This window comes from Engystomops pustulosus, chromosome 3, assembly GCF_040894005.1.
Source record: "Engystomops pustulosus chromosome 3, aEngPut4.maternal, whole genome shotgun sequence".
NCBI lineage: Eukaryota > Metazoa > Chordata > Amphibia > Anura > Leptodactylidae > Engystomops > Engystomops pustulosus.
Window position 1 is genome coordinate 162459790 of NC_092413.1, and position 26024 is coordinate 162485813.

General features: G+C 38.5%; 1 protein-coding gene across 16 annotated transcripts in view; it reads left to right on the forward strand.

Moving 5' to 3' along the window:
• The window catches only part of TNIK (TRAF2 and NCK interacting kinase), a 169872-nt gene that overhangs the window by 113162 nt on the left and 30686 nt on the right, over window positions 1–26024 (forward strand). For 4 of the 16 annotated variants that reach the window (XM_072142812.1, XM_072142806.1, XM_072142801.1 and 1 more), the window contains exons 14-22: window positions 1325–1411; window positions 2804–3019; window positions 4357–4746; window positions 9852–10016; window positions 13292–13528; window positions 14624–14730; window positions 15245–15408; window positions 17486–17580; window positions 20937–20960. In XM_072142812.1, the coding sequence (XP_071998913.1) occupies window positions 1325–1411; window positions 2804–3019; window positions 4357–4746; window positions 9852–10016; window positions 13292–13528; window positions 14624–14730; window positions 15245–15408; window positions 17486–17580; window positions 20937–20960 (1485 nt within the window). The remainder of the gene's footprint in view (window positions 1–1324; window positions 1412–2803; window positions 3020–4356; window positions 4747–9851; window positions 10017–13291; window positions 13529–14623; window positions 14731–15244; window positions 15409–17485; window positions 17581–20936; window positions 20961–26024) is intronic. The other 12 variants (XM_072142802.1, XM_072142805.1, XM_072142803.1 and 9 more) reach the window with 10 other exon arrangements.

Here is a 26024-nt window from a genome sequence, read left to right on the forward strand (position 1 = left end):
TTCTGATTACATAATATGCACATATTGCACGAATATGCTACATGTTAAAAGCAGTTTAGACTGATTGGGAAAATGAACCAGTAAAGAAAATGGACGTGTGAATGGCCACGTAGAAACCAGTGGGTCAGTATAGGATCCACTAAAATAACAGATGGCAGAATTAGCCCTAAGAGCTTAAAGGGGTATTCCCATCTGGGCATTCACATTCAGTTTAATTAATCTGCCATATTTAAACATTTCTTCAATTATATGATATTAGAAAATGTTCCTGTGTGAAGATAATTCCACATAAATGTAGTGATATGGTGCCATGTGGTCAGGCAGGACTCAGTAGCGCATGTCTGGCCACCGCTGCCAAAGTGTGAGGTGGTCGTATCCGAGGAAGGGGACAACATGGCGACATTTATGAGAAATTATTTTCACAAAGGAACATTTTTTTGAATGACCTCCAATTGAAGAATTGTTTACATATGGCAAATGAATTTAATTAAATGTCAATGCCCACATGGGAAAACCGCTTTCAGTACAGGGCTGTGGACAGATTCTCAGTTTTCTCAGACAGATCAATGCTGAGGACAGAAAAATCATCATGGTGATATATTAATATTGTATATAAACTGGAATACAATTTGGCGATGATGTCCCGCTGGGAAGAAGGGACTCCTTGCATCACATAGAACACTATGATGCCAGTAAATTCCAGAAAGTGCACAGTCCACGGCTGTGTAGTTCAGACAAAAGACAGCATCCAAGCTTCCTCCTAGTGAGACTGATGTTTTCAAGGTAACACATTTAGTCAACATGTTACATGGGATAATATGAAGATATGACTGGTTTGTGAAGCCACCGTGGCGGAGGAACTTTATGTACCAAAATTTGTGTTGCAACATTTGAAATGTCACACTTGAGGTATGCAACGAAACTAAGTGCACCACCTTTTGCAAGACAAATTTACCTTCAGTGAAGCATGGCACAGCTACCATCCAGAGTCACACAACACCCCCAGGAAGTTGCATGTGCACAAAAATTATACTACTGATAAAACCCCACCCACTCCTGTGTATACCTACTGAGGTTATTATAATAGGAAAATATTAAAATACTAAGGAATTAAGCAATCAATAAATATGTGTCGGTCCAAGGTGTCCTAATGATGGTTTAGCAATGTACTGATCTCCTTCTATCCTGTTTTTTGGGGGGTAACTCTCTAAACTGCTCTTGGCTCTTTTACTAATTTGGATTATTTCTGGTATGTGGTATCTAATGTCCTATTCCCTAATCTCTAGCTCTCTCACTTCTCTCTTTCGGACACTCTACCCGCCAGGAGTACATCAGGCGACAGCTAGAGGAAGAGCAGAGGCAATTAGAGATCTTGCAGCAGCAATTACTGCAGGAACAGGCCCTGCTTCTGGTAATGCACATTTGCCCTGCTCCAGCATGCCCACTCCATTGTGTGTGCCACTCATGCCACCTTCATATTGCGTGACATCTGCATGTTATATGTATGTATTTATCATGCCCTGAAATCACATCACCAATATCATTATTTGGGATGTAGCAGACAGTAATAACTTGGCAATGATGGTAACTAGTTGTGTAGTTTTCACTCTCATAACTTGTTTACTTTACTGTATGGTTTGACACAGATGATAGTTAACGTGATGGCTATGACTAAACTGACAAATCTCTGGTTCATCTCCCTTTTCAGGAGGAGGTATTAGTACTCAATCACCTTCTGATAGATAGTAATGACTATGACATGTGTCAATATTCTGTATTTCCATTGATTTCAGCAGTATTTTCTAAAGAGCACATACCCTGCTAAACAGTCTATACAGAACTAAGGTTTATCCTATACTATCACCAATAAGAGTAGTCACTACTGGCATCTACTGTCATGTAAGTAAAGCAAATTATGTCAAATGGAATTTGCCAAATTCTATATTAATAGGCAGACACTGAAAAGAAGCATTTATTTGTTGTAAAGGGAGAACCCCCACCCCAAGCATTATAATCTGCTGGCAGAAGGTTATGGAAAAATGCTTTGTATTTTCAATCCTTTTATTATTTCTGCCCATTACAGTATGTCTTTTATGAGAAATTACAATTTTAATCCATATGCTAATGAAGCGGCATCTGGAGCACTGCTCTTGCTACTTGGACCACTGCCCCCCCCCCCTCTATCTGATAAATTCTAGATTTGTCATGTGAAAAGCATCGGGTAACACTGGGACGCAAGGAAAGTGTTCAAGGTGAGAGCAGTGAAAAGCAGTCCTCTGGGTACTGAATCTCAGCTGCAACTACCTCATTAGCATATGGATTAAACTGGAAATATCTTGGAAATGGTATAATAGACTTAAATGTTGAAAATATAATCACACTGTGTTTCTTTGACATGATGCCAACAGAGTAAAAAGCTTTTAAAAAAAGTACTAGATTTTTTTCACTAGGCTTAATAATTGACTGACACTTACTGATTCTGTAGAGGTTAATACATTTAGCTAAATACAACAAAGCTCCAACTTCTATATGGCAAACATCCAGTACTGACGGTAGATAATGTCACATCTACGACCCGTGTATGCACAGAAGCATACATAGAAAGCTCTCCCTAGATCCAGATTATTGATTTCTATGGCCATTAGGCTGCTGTAAAGCATACCACTAAATGCTGTTAACAAAGGCATAACAGCAGCCATTATATTTATGAACAGATAAATCAAATGTACAAATGAACAAAAAGTAGAACAAATTGTATACCTGTGTGTAACTTTTCTAACTTTGTTTTTTTTTTCCCTTAAAGGAATATAAGCGCAAACAGCTAGAAGAACAAAGGCAAGCGGAGAGATTACAAAGGCAGCTGCAGCAGGAGCGAGACTATTTGGTGTCTCTACAACAGCAGCAGCAACAGCAACAGCAGCAGCAGCGGCAACAGGAACAAAGACCAACGGACAAGAAGCCCCTATATCATTACAAGGAGGGCCTAAACCCTGCAGAGAAACCAGCATGGGCAAAGGAGGTATGGTGGCTGCATTATCTAAAACAAGCTGTCGTCCACTGAGTTTGGATAAGGCCAGAAATTTTTATATTGATTCTATTTAAGGTTTCCACGTTTGACTTTGTATAGTTTTGGTTCACTAATGGTAAGCCTGTGGAGAGCTTTATGTTGAATTGTTCTTTCTTGTTTCTATTTATTTATGAGTGTTTTTTTTCTATGTCATAAACAGTTACTTGTTTCAATGTTTTAGATTGTTTTCACTTATGTCAAGGCATATTTTCACATTTTGGAGCCAACTATGTGCCCATGAAATCATTTATCCCATGTGACCATTAGCAAAGTGTTAAGGCCCCTTTCACATGAACGTATGCCTTTTTTCAGCAGTGTTTTTCAGTCCCGTATTTGGTTGTATATAAATGCCTCTTTTAACTGTACGTGCACAGATGTCGCCAGATCCGTTCTGTATAGATATAAAATATGGTGGGTTGGCCGTGTGCTACCTGTATGAAGACTGTAGGGTACGGTTAGCACACATCCGTTTTAATACGGTGTCATTGTGCAAAGGGTGCTGCTAATTAAATCTGGGAGGAATAGAAAGCAGAAAACAGGTGCACCAGCAGACACAGCCATGTCCCTAGTGCAACAAGGAGCTCATTTGAATAAAGATAAATTTACAATTTCTTCTAAAATAATAGATCACTGAGAAATTTTTTGGAAAGCTTCTAAAGTGTCGTACACAATTCAGGTTCCACAGTTGGTGGATTTGGGAGGTCATAGACCTCCATGTATCCGGCTGCAGCTAATGCCCTGGAACAGGGAAAGGAACGCCCCACGCTGGTCCATTCCCCCACTGGCCACACCCCCTTAACACCCCTTCCCCTGGCATTGGGGTGGCGGAAACTTGGTAGCACTTGCGATTACTTCAGGGCTTCTGCCCGCATAAGCAATTATAACTACCCCCCTGCGTCTCTGTCACATGAATATATACATATATACACCAGGGGTGTATACTCAAAGTGTAAGGTGGCACTTAATCAGAGAATCATAAGGATTCACTTTTTGTTAGATTTGTTTCAAGTGGATGAAAATAGTGGCAGCAGTGTACTGACTAATGTGTGTACATTATTTAACTAATCCTAGGCACATTAGTTACCAAAGCCTAACATGATTGCAATAGTTTTTGCATGTTACAAGAACCCATTGCTAACAAAAATACAATTAACATACAAATACATTGTATGCCAGAGTCATTAAGGAATGTGATGTGCATGCTCCATTAAATTATCTAATTTGTCATTGTGAGTTTTTCTTTTATGTTTATGTTGTAATAGTTTAATTTTGTGTGATCCCACTCCCAGGTTCAACAGCGATCTCTTAGTAATTCGCCTGTTCTTCCAGCTAAGCAGCAGCACACTTCTGTTATCGAGCAGCAGGTGCCCCTGGTAACCAAAGATGCATCTACTAGTTGGCAACCCTCAACTAGGCCAAATTCTCAGAACCTGCAAGCATCAGGTCGTGTGAAAATGGACAACTTAGCTCCACCTTTGATATTGCCTTCAATTCAGATTTCCAAATCAGGGCCCTGGTCACAAGCAACACAGAGTGAAGTGCAATCTCTAGATGATGAAGTGAGATTCTTACTCCAAGTGAACTCACAAGAAAATGAACCAGGGAGAAAATCAGTAACATCCCTTAAAGGGTCCCGTTCACAAGGATGTAGTCCAGCCAGGGACACAGGATTTACCAAGGTCATGAGAGGTTTCGATTCTTTACCAAAAACATACATGCATGAACCATTAACCTGGCATCGGTGAAGGCACAGGGCATCTAGTCACAAGCCTTTTTTTGTCACGCAGGTCATGCATGACTAGTGTACGTCTTGCTATACTACAAGACATCTGTAGTCTCATACCTGCTGTTAAAAGCATGTATTAACCTCATAATAATAACTGGCTGTGGTGGCTCCAAGATCAAGTTAATTCCTATGGTAATTTGTAGCTTAAAGTCCTAACTCTTCCCTTGGATGCAGTTACTATCTCCGTACTTCTACTAATTACTAAACACTTTCTTATCTCCTCCGTCCCCTACATCTTGTGTTTCCTTTTTTTGTACAGTTGAGCATTTACTCCTATAAACATATATTTTGGCAGTATGTGAGGTGACATCTTAGGCTTGATTTAATAAAGGCCTTTGTCTAAACATGATTTGCTCATTGTTAAAATTAACATCCAAAAATCTCAAACAAAAAACAGCAAAAAAATGTTGCTACTCTCATGATTTACAATATTTTCTAAAGTCCCTGGGGATAAAAAAAAGCGGTCTAAATGGAAATCTGGCTTTGTTGTCCACAGCAATAAATAACAGTGAGGCTTTTGAACACTCAAGTGTATTGGTTGCTGTGAGCAACAAGGACAGTTTTTGTTTTTGACCTTTTTCATAAATCTTTCCCAGTTCATCAGTTAAAAGGGTCCGTCTCACAAAAATAACCTGGGAAAACCTTCTAGCCAATAAAACTAGACTAATGCAATAATATAATATGCCATAAATCAAATAAATGCAGTAAAAAGTGATGGCTTGCATGAATTTATAGCCAATGGTTATGGCTTATTTTTAAAAATTGTGGCTATTTGATCTTCAGTTTTTTATTCTTGTGCTTGTGTGCCACAGCTTTATAATGCTCACAAAGCGCAGTCCCTTCCCATCTATTTATAGTATATTTTTGAAGAACCTTTCTGCACTATACTAAATAGTCTTTGAAGTGAAAGACACTTTGATCCAAATTGGGCCATTTCCCAAATGGGGCTCACAATCTAATCAACCTACCAGTATGTTTCGGTTGGGTTGTCCACTTTAAGCAAATAGGTTTATATATTGTTTGTGTAATGATAAAGTTATGCAATTTTCCAATATACTTACTGTATCAATTCCCCATGGTTTTCTAGACCTCTGGTTGCTGTCCTTCAACAAGAAGCTTTATTGTTTACTTCCTTTGGATAAACACCAGTCCCTGGTCATGTGATGTCACACAGGTGCACAGCTTGTTAGAATCACTGCAAGGTAATCAGAGCTGGATGCTGTATACAAATCGTGCACATGTGTGGCATCACATGACCAGGGACCAGCTATTATCAACAGGAAGTAAATAATTAAGCTTCCTGTTAAAAGTTGTCAATCAGAGATCTAGAAAACTGTGAGGATTGTATAACTTTCATTTTACAGACAGTTTCAATTATTTTCTGAAACAAGGCAACCCAATAAAGTCTATTTGTACTGTAATGAAAGGTTAAACTATAAATTTTCCTTTTTAAGAAACAACTCCTAAAGCTAGACAATAAAGATGACATGATTGCAATGAATGATATTTTGGCTTGAAGCAGATTCAAGTTTTTTTTATTCCAACACTGCCTTTTTATGTCTTTATTGGCCCCAAAAACACTCCTCCCCCGGGCAGTGCAGTGGAACTAAGTGGTTCAGGAAACAATGAAGGTTCACAATTGAGGACAATGAGATGTCCCTTAAAAATAATAAACAATAAAGTGTATTACAAATTAAAAAGAAAAAAGAAAAGTTGATGAATTTTGCAATGCGTATATTTAATTTATTGTAACTTCAGTTATCCCTAAAACCATTACTAATACTAAAAGTGTTTAAAGCACCCAAACCCTAATCAGGTCATAGCGATTATCTATTAAACACTAAAAGTAACTCCGGAGCAGGCCTTGTCCATAATGATTAATCTTTATAGCTACAAGTTGCTTATCCCGAGTCTGCTGCATGGTCATGTTTGGGGCATCCACATCCCTTTTGCATCAGCTCTATTTCCATTTTTTTGCAGTGCACCTACCCCATACTACTTGCATCATCTGACACCTTTGCATCATGTTGTTCCCTCTCCACTGAATAGCATGCTCTCCTTGTAGTGTCGTATTAAGCCAAACGGAGGAAAGCTTATTCAGTGTGAGTTACAATATCCATCCAGAGGTAAAACCTGCGCTTCACTTGTTATTGGTGCTGGGGCCACTGAAGCTTGTAATCAATGGTCTTGCACCATCTTCCTGGTTCTTCAGTATTTTTGTAAGGAAGTGTTAGGGTAATAGTGATCTCTAAATCCCTAATATGTGAAATCAGGAGTGCATGCAGTCAGCTTAACTCTGCATCATTCATCCCACCATCCCAAAAGTATCTGCTAGGATGGTTTCCTGTGCTCAAGTCACTCTTTTATACTAAGGGTATTTCATGCAACACACAAAAAAAAAACTAAGCTTCTATATTCATATTTAAAGTTATTACAACTTTAAGAAAAGACTTTCCCGAGTGTGAGATCCCATTTTGACTGTACTGCCATTAATACATTTAGTGGAGTATGTCCACAGACTGTCTCTGAGCGTCATCTGCTGGTGGTGGTTAATAACAAGCATTGTGACATTCTGTCCATTGTATGCAATACTCTTTCTTATAGAAGTGTGCTGTGTGTTTATCTTTTGTCTTCTTTTTTTTTTATTGAAGCATGTTTCGGGCACAATTTTCTATGAATCTATTGAGGAGAAGTGCATGGCAGGCAATAAAATTGTGCCTTTTGTGTCTTGCAGGAGTGAAACTGTATGTTCTCACTGATGTTGGGGATTATTAGAAATGAGCTTGAAAACCTGATTAAGCCTTTTATAACAATTTTCAATAGTATTTCTGCTCTGATTTCCCCATTTCTTACTTTGAAGTTTCCAATTTGTTCTTCCCTGTCCACTTTTTTTTCACTCTTTTGATTTCTGTTAATTTAATTGCTTTTGTATATTGAAAAACTTAATCATTCAAATACTTTTTTTTTTTTATATGCTGAAACTGGACTACTCCACCAAGTAGCCCCTAAACAGCTGAAAAACAAAATATTCTGAAACATTTGGTCAACTCCTTTAGGTTACATTCATACGAACGTATGGTGGACGTACATACGGGCGACGTATATATACGGCTGATATACGTCCCCCATACATCGCAATCACCTCACGGTACACCGTAGAAAGATAGGGCAGCGCTCTCCCCTGGCACTGCCGTGTGCCCGCCGTGCTACGGCACGACGGGCAACAGCAGTGTGAATGTAGCCTTACAATTTCTATTATCTTCCTATTACCAGTTCATCTTTTTCTCTCTTTTTCAAATATAACATTTTCCTGCCGGGTGGGGGGATGCATTTCTTAATTATGGTCTATTTTTCCATATGTTTCCATATTAAATTACATAATGATTATATGGAAATATTAACATATTTTTTGAACATATGATATTTTTTATACGTGTAGATATTTATTTTAATCTATATTAATATACTACAATACTCCCCAAACATCTAAACCAAAGTTTAGAAAATAAATCTATCATCTTACTATCTATCTATCTATCTATCACATTATATTACATTAAAACTACTTTTTTATCTGTCTGCCTAGAATGACTCATTTTTTAGAATGAGGAATTTTTTTTAAAGGGGATCTGTCATACGGAATTTGACCCGCAATCCACCTTCAACTGCAGGGCTGCGACAGGATCTTCTGTATTCTGGAATTTTCAGCAATATTCAGAAAAAGAACTTTAAATGTATCTAAATGATCTGGAAGAAGTTACAGAGGTGACGAAGAATAATGCAGGGAGGTCCCTTTCAGGGGCGTAACTAGGAGAGGTAGGGCCCCATAGCAGATTTCTGAAGGGGACCCCCTGCCGGCTTCAAAATATACATATATTACATTCCTATATACATAAACATACAGTTCATCACTCATACATACACATTTATACACTGTTACACATATATAGAGCATATACACCTCACATATACACACATACAGTACCATATACAGACATACAGCTTACATACACACATAACGTACTGTATTTATACACACCATACACCATGTACATATACAGCATATACACAAACAATATATATACCAAAATGTGCAGTGTAATATGTATATAATGGTGCACATTCTTCATTCTTTAGTGTTTTGTCGGATGACGGGCCCCCTGACACTGTGGGCCCCATAGCGGCTGCTATGGCTGCTACCACTGTAGTTACGCTTCTGGTCCCTTTTAATAATGTCCCATAAGCTATATGCATAATCACATGTCTCATATTACATAATCAGCTGTTTGGTAGTAGTATACTAGACCTTTGGAACAATATTTATATCCAGAGGAAACATCCAATGATCCCAGAGTGACTCTTCCCTGTCCCTGTGACTCCTTAGGTCATTTGTATACAGCATTCATAGTTCTGCACAATGCTGAATTGCCGAGAATATTGAAGGACGACATTGTGAACTTGATTCTTTCCTGGATAATAGGTTGTTGTGCTTTGTGAACCTAAATCCTCATGAATGGTTCCCTTTAATAAAAGAAGATTTTCTCAGCACTTCCAATGAGAACTTGTACTTTTTCCATGAAGAATAACTCCACTGCTTACTCTCCTCTCTGTATACACTTAGGGCAGAGGATACATGTAATCCATTATGTTAGGCTCTATATTCCTAATTTCAAACCAGTGGCTTTATAATTGGTGCATTGAACAATTTTGGCCAATCTCATAAATCTAATACTGAGCACAATGAAGCTGATTTATCTATTTTTTTTCAAACCTTAACCTTTTATTTTATTCACTTGGTTTGAGGGTGTGATTTAGGCCTAGTTGAGCTGCAGTAACCGCATGGAGATTAATGCTATTTGCTGTGCCCCTTGTGTACCTGTGACATGCAAGTAACCAGCACATGGTAACCTTGACTCGGGAACAAAAAAAAAAACACCCTGAAAGAAAATAAAAAACATTTTTTTTTTGCAGCTTATTTATTATTTTTCCATTGTACAGGTAGAGGAGCGATCTCGTCTGAATCGCCAGAGCTCCCCTGCAATGCCACATAAAGTTGCTAATAGGATATCTGACCCAAATCTGCCTCCGAGATCAGAATCATTTAGCATCAGTGGGGTGCAGCCAGCACGGACACCACCAATGCACAGACAGATAGACCCACAGGTAAAAATATTAGTATTTCCAAATATTAAATACATTTTATTTTCCAAAGGCTTTATTGAATAGTCTTTCATAATGCTGTGATCTATCTACTTATGTTACTGGGAGCCTGATTATAGAGAAGAGGCCAGCATGAAACCATGTTTATCCAGCTTTTGATCACCAATTTGCTCTTGAGCCCAAAAATGTTTATTTAATTTTTTGTATGTTCATTATACCTCCTACCGCCCCTACCCTCCCCCATTTATAGACATCACTTACATAGGTTTAAAATCACCCCCATTATATACCTGTTCAAGCTGTAAAAGTGAAGCTCTAAATACATTTTTATATGCTTATTGGCTCTGGCTTTACCTATTCATGCTGTCCTATCCTGGAAGCACATCAATGATTTACCTCCTCCTCATTTTCCACCTCCTCCTGGCCCCTTTGTCTTTCCCCACTATTCCTGACTAATGCACATACACATACACAATGCACATATGCAATGCACATATACTCTGCTCCTGTACTGTAAATATTCGCTGTGCTAGATTATACTCTCTACTCAGTGTAGTGCAAGGACAGAAAGCAGTGAGCCTGCGCTCACCAGCAGAGGGTTTATTTTGGCTTCAGGAGGCAGGCACATGCTACTGGGGGAACACGCCAACATCCTAAGACACATCTAAATGGGTTATAGTGTATAGTTTTTCAGGATGAGATGTACACAAAACTAATGTGTTTTTTTTACAAGTTTATCACTACAGAGCAGTTCATTGGATAGCTGAATAAAGTAGCCTAGACCTAGCTTGGGACAGATACTGGTGATCTTGGTGGACAGAGACCTATTTTTTTGGCCAGATTTTTGGGGAAAAAAGTAAGCCCAGTTATCTTGTACCAAATTAGAGATCCATTAGAGGTCCACCTATTGGCTGCAGCGTTTTGGGGATTCTACCCCTTACCAGTAGTACTCCAGTTCTTACACTGACCTCTGAGCCTTATAATAGGCTGACTCTTTCTGTTCTCTGAAGATCATTTCTCCTCTTATTTTTGTCACGGGCTGGATCACATTGAAAGGTAACAACTTGGGATCACACTATTAATAATAGGTGATGGACAATGTGACAAACCCCCACCCTCGAGTTGCGTCACGGGGTGCACTTGCACTAGAGAGGCTCACAATTTAATACATAAAACACTGCCCACCTACACAAGATGGCGTCTTGTGTAAATTCTACTCCCCTTGCATTCAGCACCGAATTTTGTCTAGGAAATCACACTCATCAGAAACCCTGACACTACACACCACACACACACAGCTAGGGGGTGCACAACCACACTTATTGAAGGACAATTTAATATATAAAATGCATAATGCTTGTAGGTTATAAAAAATGATGACATAAACAGACATACATTAAAGCAAAAGAGTAAAAATTAAAAAAGTATAAAAGAAAGGAAAACAGACATTATGCTAGTTAGATTGGCAAAGATTTCCCCTCACCTGGTATGCTAAACACCTAATCCGCCCCCTTTGTCATCTGCGAGGTGCGTGGCTACACCTGGAACACCAGCACATTCCCAGTAATATACAAATCCAACAATACCAAACGCCACTATGAAATACGCTTGACACTATAGGAATATCAGAGGATGCTGACCACAGGTTCTTTGATAAGAAATCCAGGAGTTAGGACAAAGCTGGCTTTGAAGTATAGTTTGGCATTCTACAGACATGGCATATACACACATGCCATTTGGTGACGCAGCATTTGCATCACTTAAACTTTGCTATTCATGGATCAGAGCACACACAGAAGGAGGTAGAGGAAACATTTGGCCTAGGGACTACATGCCAATTACTTTATCTTATAAGGAAGAGGTGATTTCCTCTCAATATCTAGCTGGGGGAGAGGGTGTATCATAGCCCATAACTCATCACAAACACACATCCTCACCTTCTGTATCCAAAATTCATCTAATATTCTATCACAATGGGGCTGATGATTGACGTTCTCATGGATTTTACGTGCACATTTTTTATTTGAGTGGACTCCATTAAATCTACTAAGTAAAGGAGCTCTGGTCACACTTTTTATGACTTTTGAATGTTAGGTATTTTTGGATCTATCAGGACTGTTTTGAGTAGCTCCTATACCTAGGGAAGTGCAGCACTGAGAATTTTTATTTAAAGAATATATCCTACTTTAAGACACAGAAAAATTCCCAATTACATAATAGTAGTTGGTTTTAATAGGTTTACAAATTAGCCCATTACTAACCAGACACACAAGTAGATTATTCAAATGAGTGAAAATCTAGTTGTTATGTTGCTTTGGAATTGGAGAAGATGGATAGATGGATGGATGGATGGGATGGATAGTTATATAAACATATAGGGAAATTTGATACAGATGCTGTTGACCATAGTAAATTTGCATTTCCTCATTTAGCATAATTCTTCACACTGCTCTATCCCTCTCTATAGTTTTAAGTATATAAAGAAATGCAAAAATGAAAAAAAGATCTTATCTATTTCCTGTCCTTTCCCGGAGGTAGATGAAAAGACTGTGAACAATACAAATATGGGCTGTGTCCCCACTGGAACTACATCTTGTATGTCCTTAACGCTACATAGTCTTATCAGTGTGAATCCAGATTCAGATGTTGTTGCTTCGCAGTTGAAACAATTAAATTTCTCCTCTTTGATCTGTAGATCTGAAGAAAGTAAATAAACACAAATCCAAAATTTTTTGAACAAATAATGTATTTCCAATTTGCCTCAGTACATCTAAAGTCATAACGGAGTGCAAAACACTGAAAAGGTGAATGTAGGTGCTGGTTTGTTAAGGATTCCTCTACTAACCTGTCTGCTATGGTGAATAAATTAAATTAGTTCTAAGTATAATAAAACATCACTTCTCAGATCTCTGTGCTATTTTATCGTGTTGTACATAAATGTACTAGAAATATATGAATTACTTGACAACTAGATGTATAATGTAGGGGATGTCTACACCATTATTTTCTTCCTGAAATTTGTCACATTTTGCATCTGAAAACATTTTGAGAGGAATAAAACAAATGTGATGGAAATAGTTCGACTTGCAACACTTAATTGGAATATAGGGCTAGATGTCGCTCTCAATTCAAGTAAATGGGGGGATAATTTTTTTCATTGGTTTTCTCACTGGAAGATAATGGTAAACTGTCAATTTTTCCTGTTAAAACGCCATAAGTATTAAATGCCAGTGTTTTATGCCAATAGCAAATTGACCTCATCTCCCTCCTCTCTTTAGCAACTTCCAATGTTGGTGTCGGTGAAAACCCCAGGACCTTCCCTCTCAGCATCTCAGTCACTTCATGAACAGTCAGCTAAGGGCATGTCCGCATTCCAGGAAGGGATTGTTTCTAAACGGCCCGAGATGCCAAGGCAGAATTCAGACCCAACCTCTGAGAACCCTCCTCTCCCTCCTCGCATTGAAAAGTTTGATCGTAGTTCTTGGTTACGTCAAGAGGAAGATCTTCCACCAAAGGTCACTGCAATAAAATTTATCTGGCTTTGTTATATTGTGTCTTTAGATTTACATTACAGAATATGTATTAATGTTAATTTACCAAATGCTATAAAAAATAAATTTGATAATTTATGATAATTTATCATACTTTGGTGCTTTGTTCGCTGGTGTATGATGAAACGCCGCCCTCCGGCACCACTGGATACATCAGGAAAATCTGGTCTCCTGATGTATTTGACAGTCAGGCAGCAGTGGTGTAGAATTCTACGCCAAGTCCCGAACGGTGCAGACGAGTGTGCAGATGCAGGGCAAGACCGCCCTCGTGCCAGTCCACTCCTTCAGCAGCTGCACCCCCCTTAACACCCTCTTCGCCTACATGGAATGGAGTTGGTTGGACAGGTTGATAACTGACGGTCTGGTTATTGGGACCCTCATCGATAATGAGAACAGGGGCCTGTAAGTCCGCAATGAATGCAGAGCTCCATCTGGCTCTGTGCGACTCCTGGGATTCTGTGTCACGCTCTAGTCCCATAAAAGGCAGGATTGTACTTGGTGTTATACCTCCTATGCATTGATATTGAAAACTCATCAGTTTTTACAGGCAACGCATTAGTGCATCCCTCATAATGCATAGTTATGTGCAATGTTACATAAATAAGCACATTAATTCCATTGTTTCCTACATCCTTTCATTATTTTATCAAACTACTGTATAACAGCAAGTTATTATTTTCAACCCAATTGAATTTTAAAGCATAGTGTTAATAATGCACAAAAAGGTGTAACTTGAAGCTGATGGGCCCCAGTGCACAGTCTGTGCCAGGCCCCGACCATAATGTATGATTTATAGTATTAGTCTTCTCATACGGGAAAGTGGCACCTTATGGGCCCCCTAAGCCGTTGCTGTTTATCAGTTCTTCCACATCAACTCCACTTGACTCATTTCCGCTTCCTTTTTTCAAGGACCACAGAGGTGACACTTCCCAAATTCAATGGAGAGGGAATAACTGTTACTTGTAATCTATGCGATTCCCTAATTTCTTTTGTTTGTGAATTAGATGTCATTATGTTTTACTTTTACAGATTGATTAACCAAAGTTTCTCTTCTCCCAGGTGCCTCAAAGGACTACTTCAATATCTCCTGCACTAGCACGGAAGAACTGCCCTGGGAATGGCAGTAATCTTGGAAATAGACTGGGTACACAGCCTGTGAGAGCGAGGTCTGCACTGTCTTTGACTCTTATTTAATTATTCATCCAAATCTAAGCCTGAACACTTTCATCTTTCCACTTCCTTATTAACCTTTTCCGATTAACCCACAATGTGCAGCAATGTAATGAAAAATCAATCCGGCTCCCAGAAATTCACAGCTGACACAATGATGCAGTTAGAAACTTATAATTGTCCCCCCAAAACAGGCCCCTTTAATTTACAATTTTTGAAAAAATTTGAAAAAGTTTTCACTTCCAAAATGGCATGTTTGACAGTTAAAATATGTACAACCACGAGGGCAGGCATGTCTAAAAATGATGCAAATTACATTACATTTTGAGATTTTCAAATCCAAGCCGGGTCACTTATTTTATGACACTTTATATGACATTGTGTGTCATACTTGTATCAAGAGTTCTTTGATATAAAATTTGAGACTTTCGTAATATTTGTCACGTTTTCTAATAATGTTCGATGAGATTTTTAACTCCATAAATTATATTCATGATTTGTGTTGTATAGTAACCCTGATCTGCGAAGGACTGAAACGGTCATAGAAAATCCCATTCAGAGAACTAGCAGCGGAAGCTCATCTAGTTCTAGCACACCGAGTTCACAACCCAGCTCACAAGGAGGATCACAGCCAGGTTCTCAAGCAGGCTCCAGCGAACGGAGCAGAGTTCGAGGTAAGATCGATGAGGAATCTTTCTGCCTGGCAGTGGGAATTATAGGATACACCCACATGCACATAAACCACAGGCACTGCGAGCAGTAGGGCTGCATTGTCACAGCACTGAATAATAACAGTGCCTTGCACTTTCACACCCACATGCAGCTCTCGGAAGAGATTGTGTGCGTGGGAGCATTGCTCTGACTTTTGCTTTTAGCTTTATCTGTGTGTGAGTAGAGCTTCATATTGTGCCAAGGAGAATTAGTTTAATAAAACATTTTCCTTTTACGAAGATTTGTGCTTGTATTGTGTTCTGCATTCCATCCGGTTTCCAGTCGAGCTCTTGTCCAAGAACATTGAATCACAATGGGATCTCATAAAAGTACTCTGCGTACAATGTCTGTAGATAGATCTCTGTTGCATCCAGAGGATTAACAGGCCCAATAAATGGTTAATAGCGCTGGTCGGGTTTCTGACTATTTCACATAAATCGGGCTACTTGTACTCTTTAGATATTCTGCTATTATGTTTCTGGTTTTTACCTCGTCTACACTCTGTATTCTCTAATCAGATTTCTATCTTGCTGCAGTTTAGAAAAAGTGACTCTGGTTGACTTTTCAAGTAAGAATTGATAGATATTTTAGCATACATTTTCTCTTATTTTTGCTATATTGCTTAGGATTAAAACTCATGGCAGTGTTGTAGCCCTTATAATTCTACCAAGGGCTCAATTAGACAGGTCGGACCTGTTCTGTCTGTGTGCTTTATCCATGTTTTTCATGTCCTTACAACATCCATTATTTTATGTATGGTTGACAGAATTTGATTGGCCAAAAAACCTGTTCCAGCATTTGAGAGAAAAGCATGACATCCGTGTGCTGTCCATTTTTGTGGGGGTCCTTTGACTTCTAAATAGCCACGTAGAAGACATTTAGACAGTATGCTCTCTTCAAAAGTCACAGATGGCATACAAGTGTGAAAAAACTTGTCTGAATAGGTCCTAAGTAGTAAAAATGTTAGAAGAATGTGACTATTAGACCACACCCAACACCCCAGCCAAATACACTTTTTGCAGGGCATCTGGCAGCACCCACTATACAATAGACAGCACCAGGAGCAGACTGTTCTATCCACATGTAGGCTTACTGTTACATTATACTGTTTTGGAAAGGTGTTATAAAGGCGTTTTTAAATCTGAGATTTTTTTTTAACAATATATTTTACTTAAAGGGGTTGTCCATTTTCAGAAAATAATATACATGGTTTATGTAAGGAAGTTATACACTTTCCAATATACTTCCTGCATGTATTCCTCATGGTTTTCTAGCTCTCTGCTTGTCTAGATCCCTGTCCTTCTATAGAAAGCTTCTATGCTTGCTTCCAGTTGATAGAAATCTGTCCATGGTCTGAGATGGACAGGCAGATGCCCGAGCCGTTATATATCTCACAAGACTCTGATTACCCTCTGTGATAATAATGGCTTGTGCACCTGCATGTCCATCACATGACCATGGACAGATCTCTATCAAGTGAAAGTAAGCATGGAAGCTTCCTATACCAGGACAGCAAGTAGAGGTCTAGACAACCGTACAGAAAGTATGTTGGAAAATTGTATAACTTTTTCTTTCACAAAGAATATCAGTTATTTGTTGAAACTAGATACTATCACACCTGGCCATGAAAGAAACCGGATCTGGAAAGTGGTAATTTGCTCTACTACTTGCTGGTAGTGGTTAATAGGTCAATTTCTGCTGGCAGGTTCCCTTTAAAAGAATCATCCACAAATATTGTAATTGATATTCAGATCTTACTTATGTTCATCCAGTAAATCTAATAATTTAACCCCAACCTGTTTTTATTAATAGCCAACTGTCTCTATATAGTCTATATTCCGTAATATGCACTGTATGTTATGTTTAAACTATGGCTGACCACAGCATCAAAGGGGTTAGACAGACATAGAAAATGTCTGTCATAACAATAGCCCCTGTGGTTGCCATTCTATTTTTTTTCCCCTTTTTTAAGCACCTGTATAATGGTAAAGTACATTTAGCACAAACAGTAATTTACATTAATTGTTATTCTCTTTGCAGCAGGTAACAATAAGCCTGAAGGGTCTCCGGTGATGCCGCACGATGGATCGAATGCAAAAACTGATGACAACATGACACGACCAAGTCGACCAGCTGTAGGTTTATTACAAATTTTTATCATAATTGTAACATGTCATATTCTTTTCTTCCACAAGGTGTCCTGGGTTACACTGAAGTTTGTGAGTGACTGACTGTTTTCCAGTTTTCAGCTACTAAGATTTCATCTATTCTTGCACATACCAGCATGTATATAACCTTTCGATTGTTTGTTGCCCAATGTTCCATTATCTATCTCTACAGGCTTGTTTTCAAGTAGCATTTTTTTCTAGCGTTCAACATTCTGTAATTGTAGTCACATAGTTCATTTGTTTTTTGTCTTTTTCTACTATATGAATGTGTGTATGTGTACATATTGAATCATTGGCTTAATAGGAAATGCCCACTTTCACTTACACAGAACTTATAATACAATAATAAAATGTAAATACATAGGCAGGCATAAAAAACCTCTATCTCTGCAGGGGATCCACTGAAACATCTGCCCTATTGTCCAGGGTTATCTGTGTGTAAGGCTGCGATCACATCACATTTTGCGCCATTGTTAGGACACGTTGGGAAGGATTCCTCTTGATGAATGGTGTATCCACTCACGTGGCGGGGGGAGGGGATGCAATACGCTTCATTCACTCTCCATAGGTTACTATTATCTCCACTGAGTGCGTACATTGCTCATCCGGATGACATAGCTTGCTACGTTTTTCTATTCTACTTTTTTTTGTGGATCTGACGTCTAGTGGTTAGATGGAGACAAAAACTATGCCTCTGTATGCAACTATATGTAAATGCTCAGCGTATCCATCGCTGAGTATATACATAAACTGTGATGTGAACCAAGCCTAAACTGGTAGCCTCAATTCCATTCCAAAAAATACTGTACAAAGTCGGCCCTGAAAAAATGTCCTGAACTTTGTCGTAAATGTTTATTTTATTAAATTTGTTTCTCAAACTATAACTATTTTAAAACATCTTTTTTTTTAAAAAAAACTTTAGCTTGTGTTTCTTACTACACTTTAGCAGGGATTGGACAATCTGCAGCAGACCTGGGCATTTTCTGGCCCGGGGGCCACATCCGGTCCTTTTAACTAGCTCTAATCCTTGTTGAAAAATTTAACATCCTCTGCCAATCATTGAATAATGAGGCAATTAGGTCCTCCATATTTTCATTGAATCATAGTAGTGTTTTATTTACTGGGTTTTTATGTAGGGATAGGTTATATACCAGTATATAGGTACTGGGTAGAATGGAGTTACAGAATTAAATATATTAGTCCAGCCCTCTAAAACCATCCCAATTTCTCATGTGGCCCCATGGGAAGATTAATTGCCCACCCCTAATCTACAGGAACATACACTTATCTGGAAACTCCAAGTGTTAACCTTTTGATGCTCAAAAATGGTTCTTTTTCAGGAATTCAACTAGTGAATAAAATAGACATCTCAGAAGAGGTGACAGAAGTTTTATGCAAAATTTCTTTACCCAGTAATTCTTTAGCTCTAGTTCAACTTCATGAAGTACTAGACATAAGGTGATCTATGTTGATTGCATGGTATAGATGCTAGGTAATGTACTCTACCTTTAATACCTCCTATTGTTATCGTATTCCTACCGAGTTACTCTCAGCTAGTTATTACTGCTTTGTATGTCACAAATTGCCATTTTTACTAATCTCTCTATTCAGCTATATTCTTCAGCATACATTCTCTTTGTTAAGGGACATTAAAAAGATGACAGGTTTGTAACTTGCACAACATAGCACTGTGAGCAGCGGCAGACTCTGCATTGTGAGCGCAGGCTATAAAAAGTGCTTTTGTATAGCTGATAATGTTGAGCGTCTATTAATGAGTCGTATGTGAGCAGTGGGAGGAGAGGTGAGATTTCATACATTTAATGTATTTTAATTTCTTGTGAATGAGCAGTGTCTCGATATAACATAAAGTCAAGTGTTTCAGAGAACAGCTAATGGGACGGTTGCCAGAAACATTTTCTAACCTTTAATTTTAGGTTTGGAAAAATAAGATTAAAATCTTATTTAGTAGCTTTAGTTACCTCATACATTCTTACAGATCTTTGTATAAGTGCTTTTGGTTATATTTTGGGTAAAATGGTACACTCCATACTTCATGTGGCATTGATTCTATTGCCATGACTGTTAAGAATTTTTACACTACTTTTAAACACATTTTGGGGTAGTAAACCAGGTAAAAACCCTAAGCTCTGGTAATGAAACCCCAAACCAACCGTTATAAAAAGCTGCAATATTTTGAAAAAAAAATCTCCTACATCAATTGCAATTTTGAACAAAGAATAACTATATAAACTATTCCTTAGGTCACACTTTTTTTAGGGGGCAACTTATTGAATGCATGTGAACTGGCAAAAATTTACAGTTTCTGAGTTTAGGGTTTTTTGTTTGTTACCACAGAGAAGGATGGGTCTGCATAAAGCTGAAGTTCTGAAACAATAGGTCATTGTTAAAGAGGTTGTCTGGAGGTTTAAAAACATGGCTTTTTTCTTCCAATAACAGCGCCACACCTATTTATGCAATTATTGCAACTCTGCTCCATTCATCTCTATGCAGCTGAGCTGTAATACCAACACAAACCATGGTCAGCTGTGGTGCTGTTAAATAGAAATAAGCAAACATGTATTCAACTTCTGGACAACCCCTTTAATAAATATCTATTGCAAAGTTACTTTTTTATTGTAGATGTGGAATACAGAGTGCTAGTAAAGGTAGACATAGCTTTTAAATGCACACATTCTGTAGCTCATTTGGGCAATGGCATCTTTTTTAATGTGGACACTGATGGGGATATTACTGCTGAATCTAAGAGTTTCAATAAACTTTGCATAGTCGCTAGTACAGGTAAGTATAGAAAGTGGAAGCATATGTTATCATGCGCTCTTCTTCCTGATAAGATGATAAACATTCATTCTGAAATTTGCATTCTATCTTGATACAGAAGTTCAGTTTTTGGAGTGAGGAGAGAGAGTAGTAACTGCTTCAGTGCTGAAAGCGATAAGATTACAAGTTATTCCTCATGTACACACTGGACAACTGAGTTATTCCAAGTTTGTCAATAGTTTGTTGTGTGTAGACCATTCCTGCAGCATAGTGTTCATTGATGTTGGTTTGCTTTACATGAATGTGTTATCACTAAGTAGAATGGAGAGTGACATAAGTCCACAGGCTGTCCATGATTCAGCCACTCGCACTGCGTTCTGTGTACTGTGCACTCTTTGCCGAACACTTGGCTGTCTGTCTATCCATTCAAAAAGCTTGACAAGCATGAAACTAACACTTGTATTTCTAACCTGCTTCCTTCCCTGTGGCTTCCCCTTGACCTGCTCTGCTTTCTCCGATGCTGATTATCCCTCCCTTGCTCAAAGAGCTATAAGAAAGCAATAGATGAGGTTAGTGATCCCATTTTGTAGTCCACGTTGTGACCTGTTCTCTGTAGGCTCCAAGTGTAACATAAGCAGATTTTTGTGTCTTCATTTCAAACACACTAACTTCCATTCACTTGAGTAGGGTCATGTGCTACAGACCACTTCATAGTCTATTCATTAGTAAGACCCTTAGAGATGTTTACTTTTTTAATGTCAATTGCTAATGACTGACATTGGGAAAAGTGGAAAACAATTTATGTGGCCAGCAGATATATTATCCAGCGTTGTCAACATGAATACCTTTTTTTTTCTTTTCATGAAGTCTTTCATTTTCCCATTTTTTGGGGCTGCTTTCTTTGATACATTTTAGATACAGTTTAATGCCAGTCATGGGTGAAGTAAATGGTCAATCCATTAAAAGGTAACTGCAACCTTTCGCCTGCCAGGTATTCACCGAAATCCTTATTGGCTTTTACCCTGTGGCATTCAAAAATGTATTAGGTAAATAGGCAACATTTCATGTGCTTTAAAGGGGTTTTTCCATACACATTGGAGAAAATGTTGGCCACACCTGCCAATTTCCCTGAGGATGGCCAACTATGTAATGTAGATGAGTGCCCCTAAAATCTCCCAAGGATTGTGCATGTTTAATGTCAATTTTCGATCCTTTTCTTCTCCATGGAGAAAGGCTGTTGTAACAGGTATCTGGTAGTGGCTTTGCTGCCGGTGCCCCACCACCTTTATCTACTAAGGGGCTCCGGCCTCATGGTAGATTGGGTGCAATCTCTACCAGGTCAAACATGTTTCGACCAGGTCTCATCTGGCAGAGTTTTCTGCTGTAGTCTCTGCGGACCCATCCAACCTCTCACCACAATCTCCTACACAAGCAGTTCCCACCCCCATCCCCCACATACCCAAAGTGGCGTGCGGGTCAGAGCTGTTCGAAAACAGGCAGAGAAGGCATAATGAATCCCCCCCACTATGCTGAAACAAATGTGCTCGTTTTCCAGAGTGGATGTATCAGCATCATAATACACAAGATTAGCCTGTATATAACCCAAATCAGCAGCTTTCTTTATCTTGAAGGGATATAGTGCTTACTACAACTGGCCATACAGGTTAGATTGTAAGCTTAAAGCTCTCACTCCAAATCCCTTACCCCAAAATGCTTTCTGCTATCCCCCTACACATGTGATCTAAGAATGCTTGAATTATTGTTAGGCAATGGTGATGAAATCACTTCCAGAATCCTCAAGCGGCAGCTCATCTCTGGAGAATCGCGGCAGAGTCCATTCTACATATTATTCAGTTGACTACTCTCACAAAACTTGGTGTTCAACATTCATCCAATATACAGGCGGTCCCCGAGTTACGTAGAAGTCGGAACTGTATATTTTATAATTGTAATCCCATCCAAAATATTTTGGTCTCTGTGACAATTGGATTTTAAAACTTTTGGGTTATCATAAGAATCAGTATTAACAGTAAATCTTAATTGCTGACACCTTTGATAACTGTTATAGCTGTTTATTGTAGCCTACAGCTAAAGTACAGTAAATTACTAACATCCAGTGGGTGGTTTGTAACTAGGCGTCTTATGTAAGTCGGGTGTTCTTAAGTCAGGGACCGCCTGTATATGGTCCTTATTACAATATCCATTATTACAACCCTATTTTGTAGGAGCAGAAAAAATCCAAATGAAGTTTAATTTTTAATTTTTTTTTAATCTCCCTGTAACCGCCCCTTTCATTGGCCATTCTGTATACATGTATTTGTCTGTCATGGTCAACATGACGCATTCAGGATCGTTAACATTCACCATTGAGACGCAGGGGTCTTCTGTCTGTAGTTTGAGATTGTTGACTGTGACCATTGACACAGAGCTCAGTTATCTGTAAGACATATGATTGTGGCTCATCTATCATATAAAATAGTTATGACCATTTGTAACCATAATTCATATATAAAGTCAACTATTTGAAAAGATTAATTTGTGACCTTCATTTTGTGAAATAAATAAGAAGCAGCTAAAACCACCCATTAGTCTTGGCATGTGGCAATGTCTGATGTTTTCCCATCCTCTTTATGTCAGTAAGTGCTTATTTTCTACCAAGATTAACAAGTTTATCAATATTAAGCGCCAGCATCCCTCTCCCCTGCATTTTGTCATCATCTTGTTGAGTATAATGGCATTCTATGTCTATAGTCTCTAGCTGTCCATCTTCAACTGAAAATATAAGCTTTGAGGCTCTTTCACGTTGGTTTTGTTTTTCACAGCAGAGATTTTCACAGATGCTTCACTGAGCCATTGATTTCTATGGGTGTTTTCAAATTGGCTTTTATTTTCATGGATCTGCTGTCCATTGTTTTTCACTGATGTGGATAACGGAAGGCATTGTAAGCCTATTGGTCCGCAAAAAAAAAACCTGATCAGGTCAGATTTTTTTCATTGATGAGGCTGTGAAACTAAGTGTTAAGTTTTCAAAGCAACGTTAAACCTTCAGGTTTTTTTTTTTTTGCGGACAATAGAACAGAAGCAAAATGGAGACGCAACAGAGACAAAACACTATGGATACGCAACGGAAGCGCAGCACACACTGCACACAATGTGAAACTATACTTAGTTTGTCCTGTCTCCCTTTCTTATATACTGGGAACTGTGATAACTACAGAACTAACAAATATTATGTAAGAGTTATTGAAAATAATACATTTGAGAGACTTAAAACCAATACATGCAAAAATTATAGACCCTTAGGAACATTTACTAACTTTTCAACAAATTACATCAATGTAGTTATTTCATTTTCAAGATTCCTCTCCTTGGCTGAAATTCGCACTGAAATCTCTGTAGGAACACTACAGTTACTGCTAATTCATTAAGTTATACTTTGTGCAGGGCCTAAAGGAAGGAGCAAGGTTCTAGGCTTTCCACGATAATTACTTTTTCCTGATTTAAAGGAACATTCCAGTTAACGCTAAGTCTATATAGAGGGGGAAGGCAAAACTGAGCAGGAGTGAGTGAAACAGAGGAGAGACACTAGAAAAAGTTTTCTGGAGCTGATTAGTTTAAAGGGAACCTGTCATCACATTTTTCACCAACACAGCTAGCTAGCTATGGAACCCGATTTACTAAATGCTAGACTGTCCCTAAGTAGGACCTTTCAATCAGGACTAGGGAGGCAGGGCAGTGCAGTGAACACTGCATATGCAGGACCACATAAATATCATTGGGCTTACATCAGATGAGTTGCATATACGTTTACAAACTGAATTTTTAACATTGCAGCCAGGATTCATTTAATTATACCTTGGGCAGGGCATGAAGGGAGGAGCATGACTCTAGGTTCTAGCAATACAATAAAATGAGTCCTACTCCTCCCTTCAGGCTCTGCACCATGTATTATTCAATGAATTAGCTCTGACTGTAGTGTTTCTTTAAGGTGTAACCAAAAAATTACTTAACTTAATCATTATTAAATAAAAACATCCTACAATATTCACTCTAGCCACGAGGTTAAATAGACTGACACTTGCTAGCTCTATAGGGGTTTTCAGTAAATCTCATTTACACCATAGACATGATTACTGTAGAAGAATCTGTCTTTGAAAAACATCCTCATTGCCTCCACTACTGTCACAGCTTATTTACGCCTCCTTCACTATGTTGTCCCAAAACCTTGTAAACTGGGCTTGACCTAGAAACTCTGCTCTGAGAGGACATTCTGAGTTCAGTGCAGGGATTCTAGGTCCAGTCCAGTGAGTCCCGCAAGCACACAGAGCAAGTTTGTCAGACAAAACTCGTTCGTGGACAATGACGTTAAGGTTTTGTGCTTTCAGTATTTTTTTTTAAGGGGTTGGCCACTTATAGCAAACCTTAACAGGGAAAGTATACGGTTTACCCATGGGCAACTGGTCACATAACCTTTGAATAGCAGGATATGGGACTTCTTGTGAAGTCCAGTGTTCTGCTGGCTTCCAGCGGATGTGCCAACCACTAATATGAGAGTGGTTATGATCCCTTTCATCTGGGGAGCCAGAAGGACACAGAACCTTAGAGTCCTGCTGTCTGTGGTCAGGGCATACTTAAATAGGGTATGTATAACATGAGTGATCTACATGTGTCAACCCCATTGATTTTCATGGATGTGTGTTTTTCACAGATCCATGAGTTGGCTGTAGAAAACTCAGAGCAGGTCTTATTCCTCCCCTGGTGGCTTCGGTCATAGAAGTCTGTGGGAATGTGAAAAATATGGATTCTATGCGGGAGTCTCTTTTTGTAAAAATAAATCATTCTGAAAATAAAACAGCAGTAGATGGATAAAAAAAAATTTTTAAGACCCCTATGATGGAGAGAGGGAGAGTTTCATGCACAGGAGGGATAACGTTTACACAAATATACTAGTGATCTAATGTCCAGAAGTGTTATATCTCATATACTCTTAATTTAGATTGGGCATCTTTTAAGGGGAGGGCTGAATAAATTAAAAGTTTGTTCCCAGTTTTTTCCAAACTCATTAAGTCATTTTTTATTAGAAAGAATACATTGGTTTAATTGATAGATTAGGGCACATGTCCTAAGTGGATACGGCACACATAGATTTTTTTTATCTTGTTATAATTTTAGTTCATGGAGGTTCATGCATTTTAGGAACTGATATCTTCACTCTTGATATATATTTTTGTCACCAATCACAATTTTTGTTACACATGGAAACCAAATACTGTAGACAAAGTGGATTATTAGGCAGCTGTGTGACATTATTTTTTATGATCAATCAGATTGTGTGTCTGTTACCTACATGATATGGCATGTTTGTGTGTGTGGAGCTCTCATAGACATTGTGCATGTTTGCATGTGGGTCACTGCATCTGTGAAGAGCGAAATTCATTTTGAGTGCTGCTGTACGATGGTGTCCACAAAGCGCAGAAGATGTGACTTGCTATATTCATAACCAGGCTGCTTTTCATCGCTTATATGTCAGTTTTTGTGCACAGTAAAACACTTGTAAGAAACAAATGTCACCAACTGTTTTGCATATAATTGGTAATGGCATGGTCAGGAAACATGGGACAGGTTATTCATGG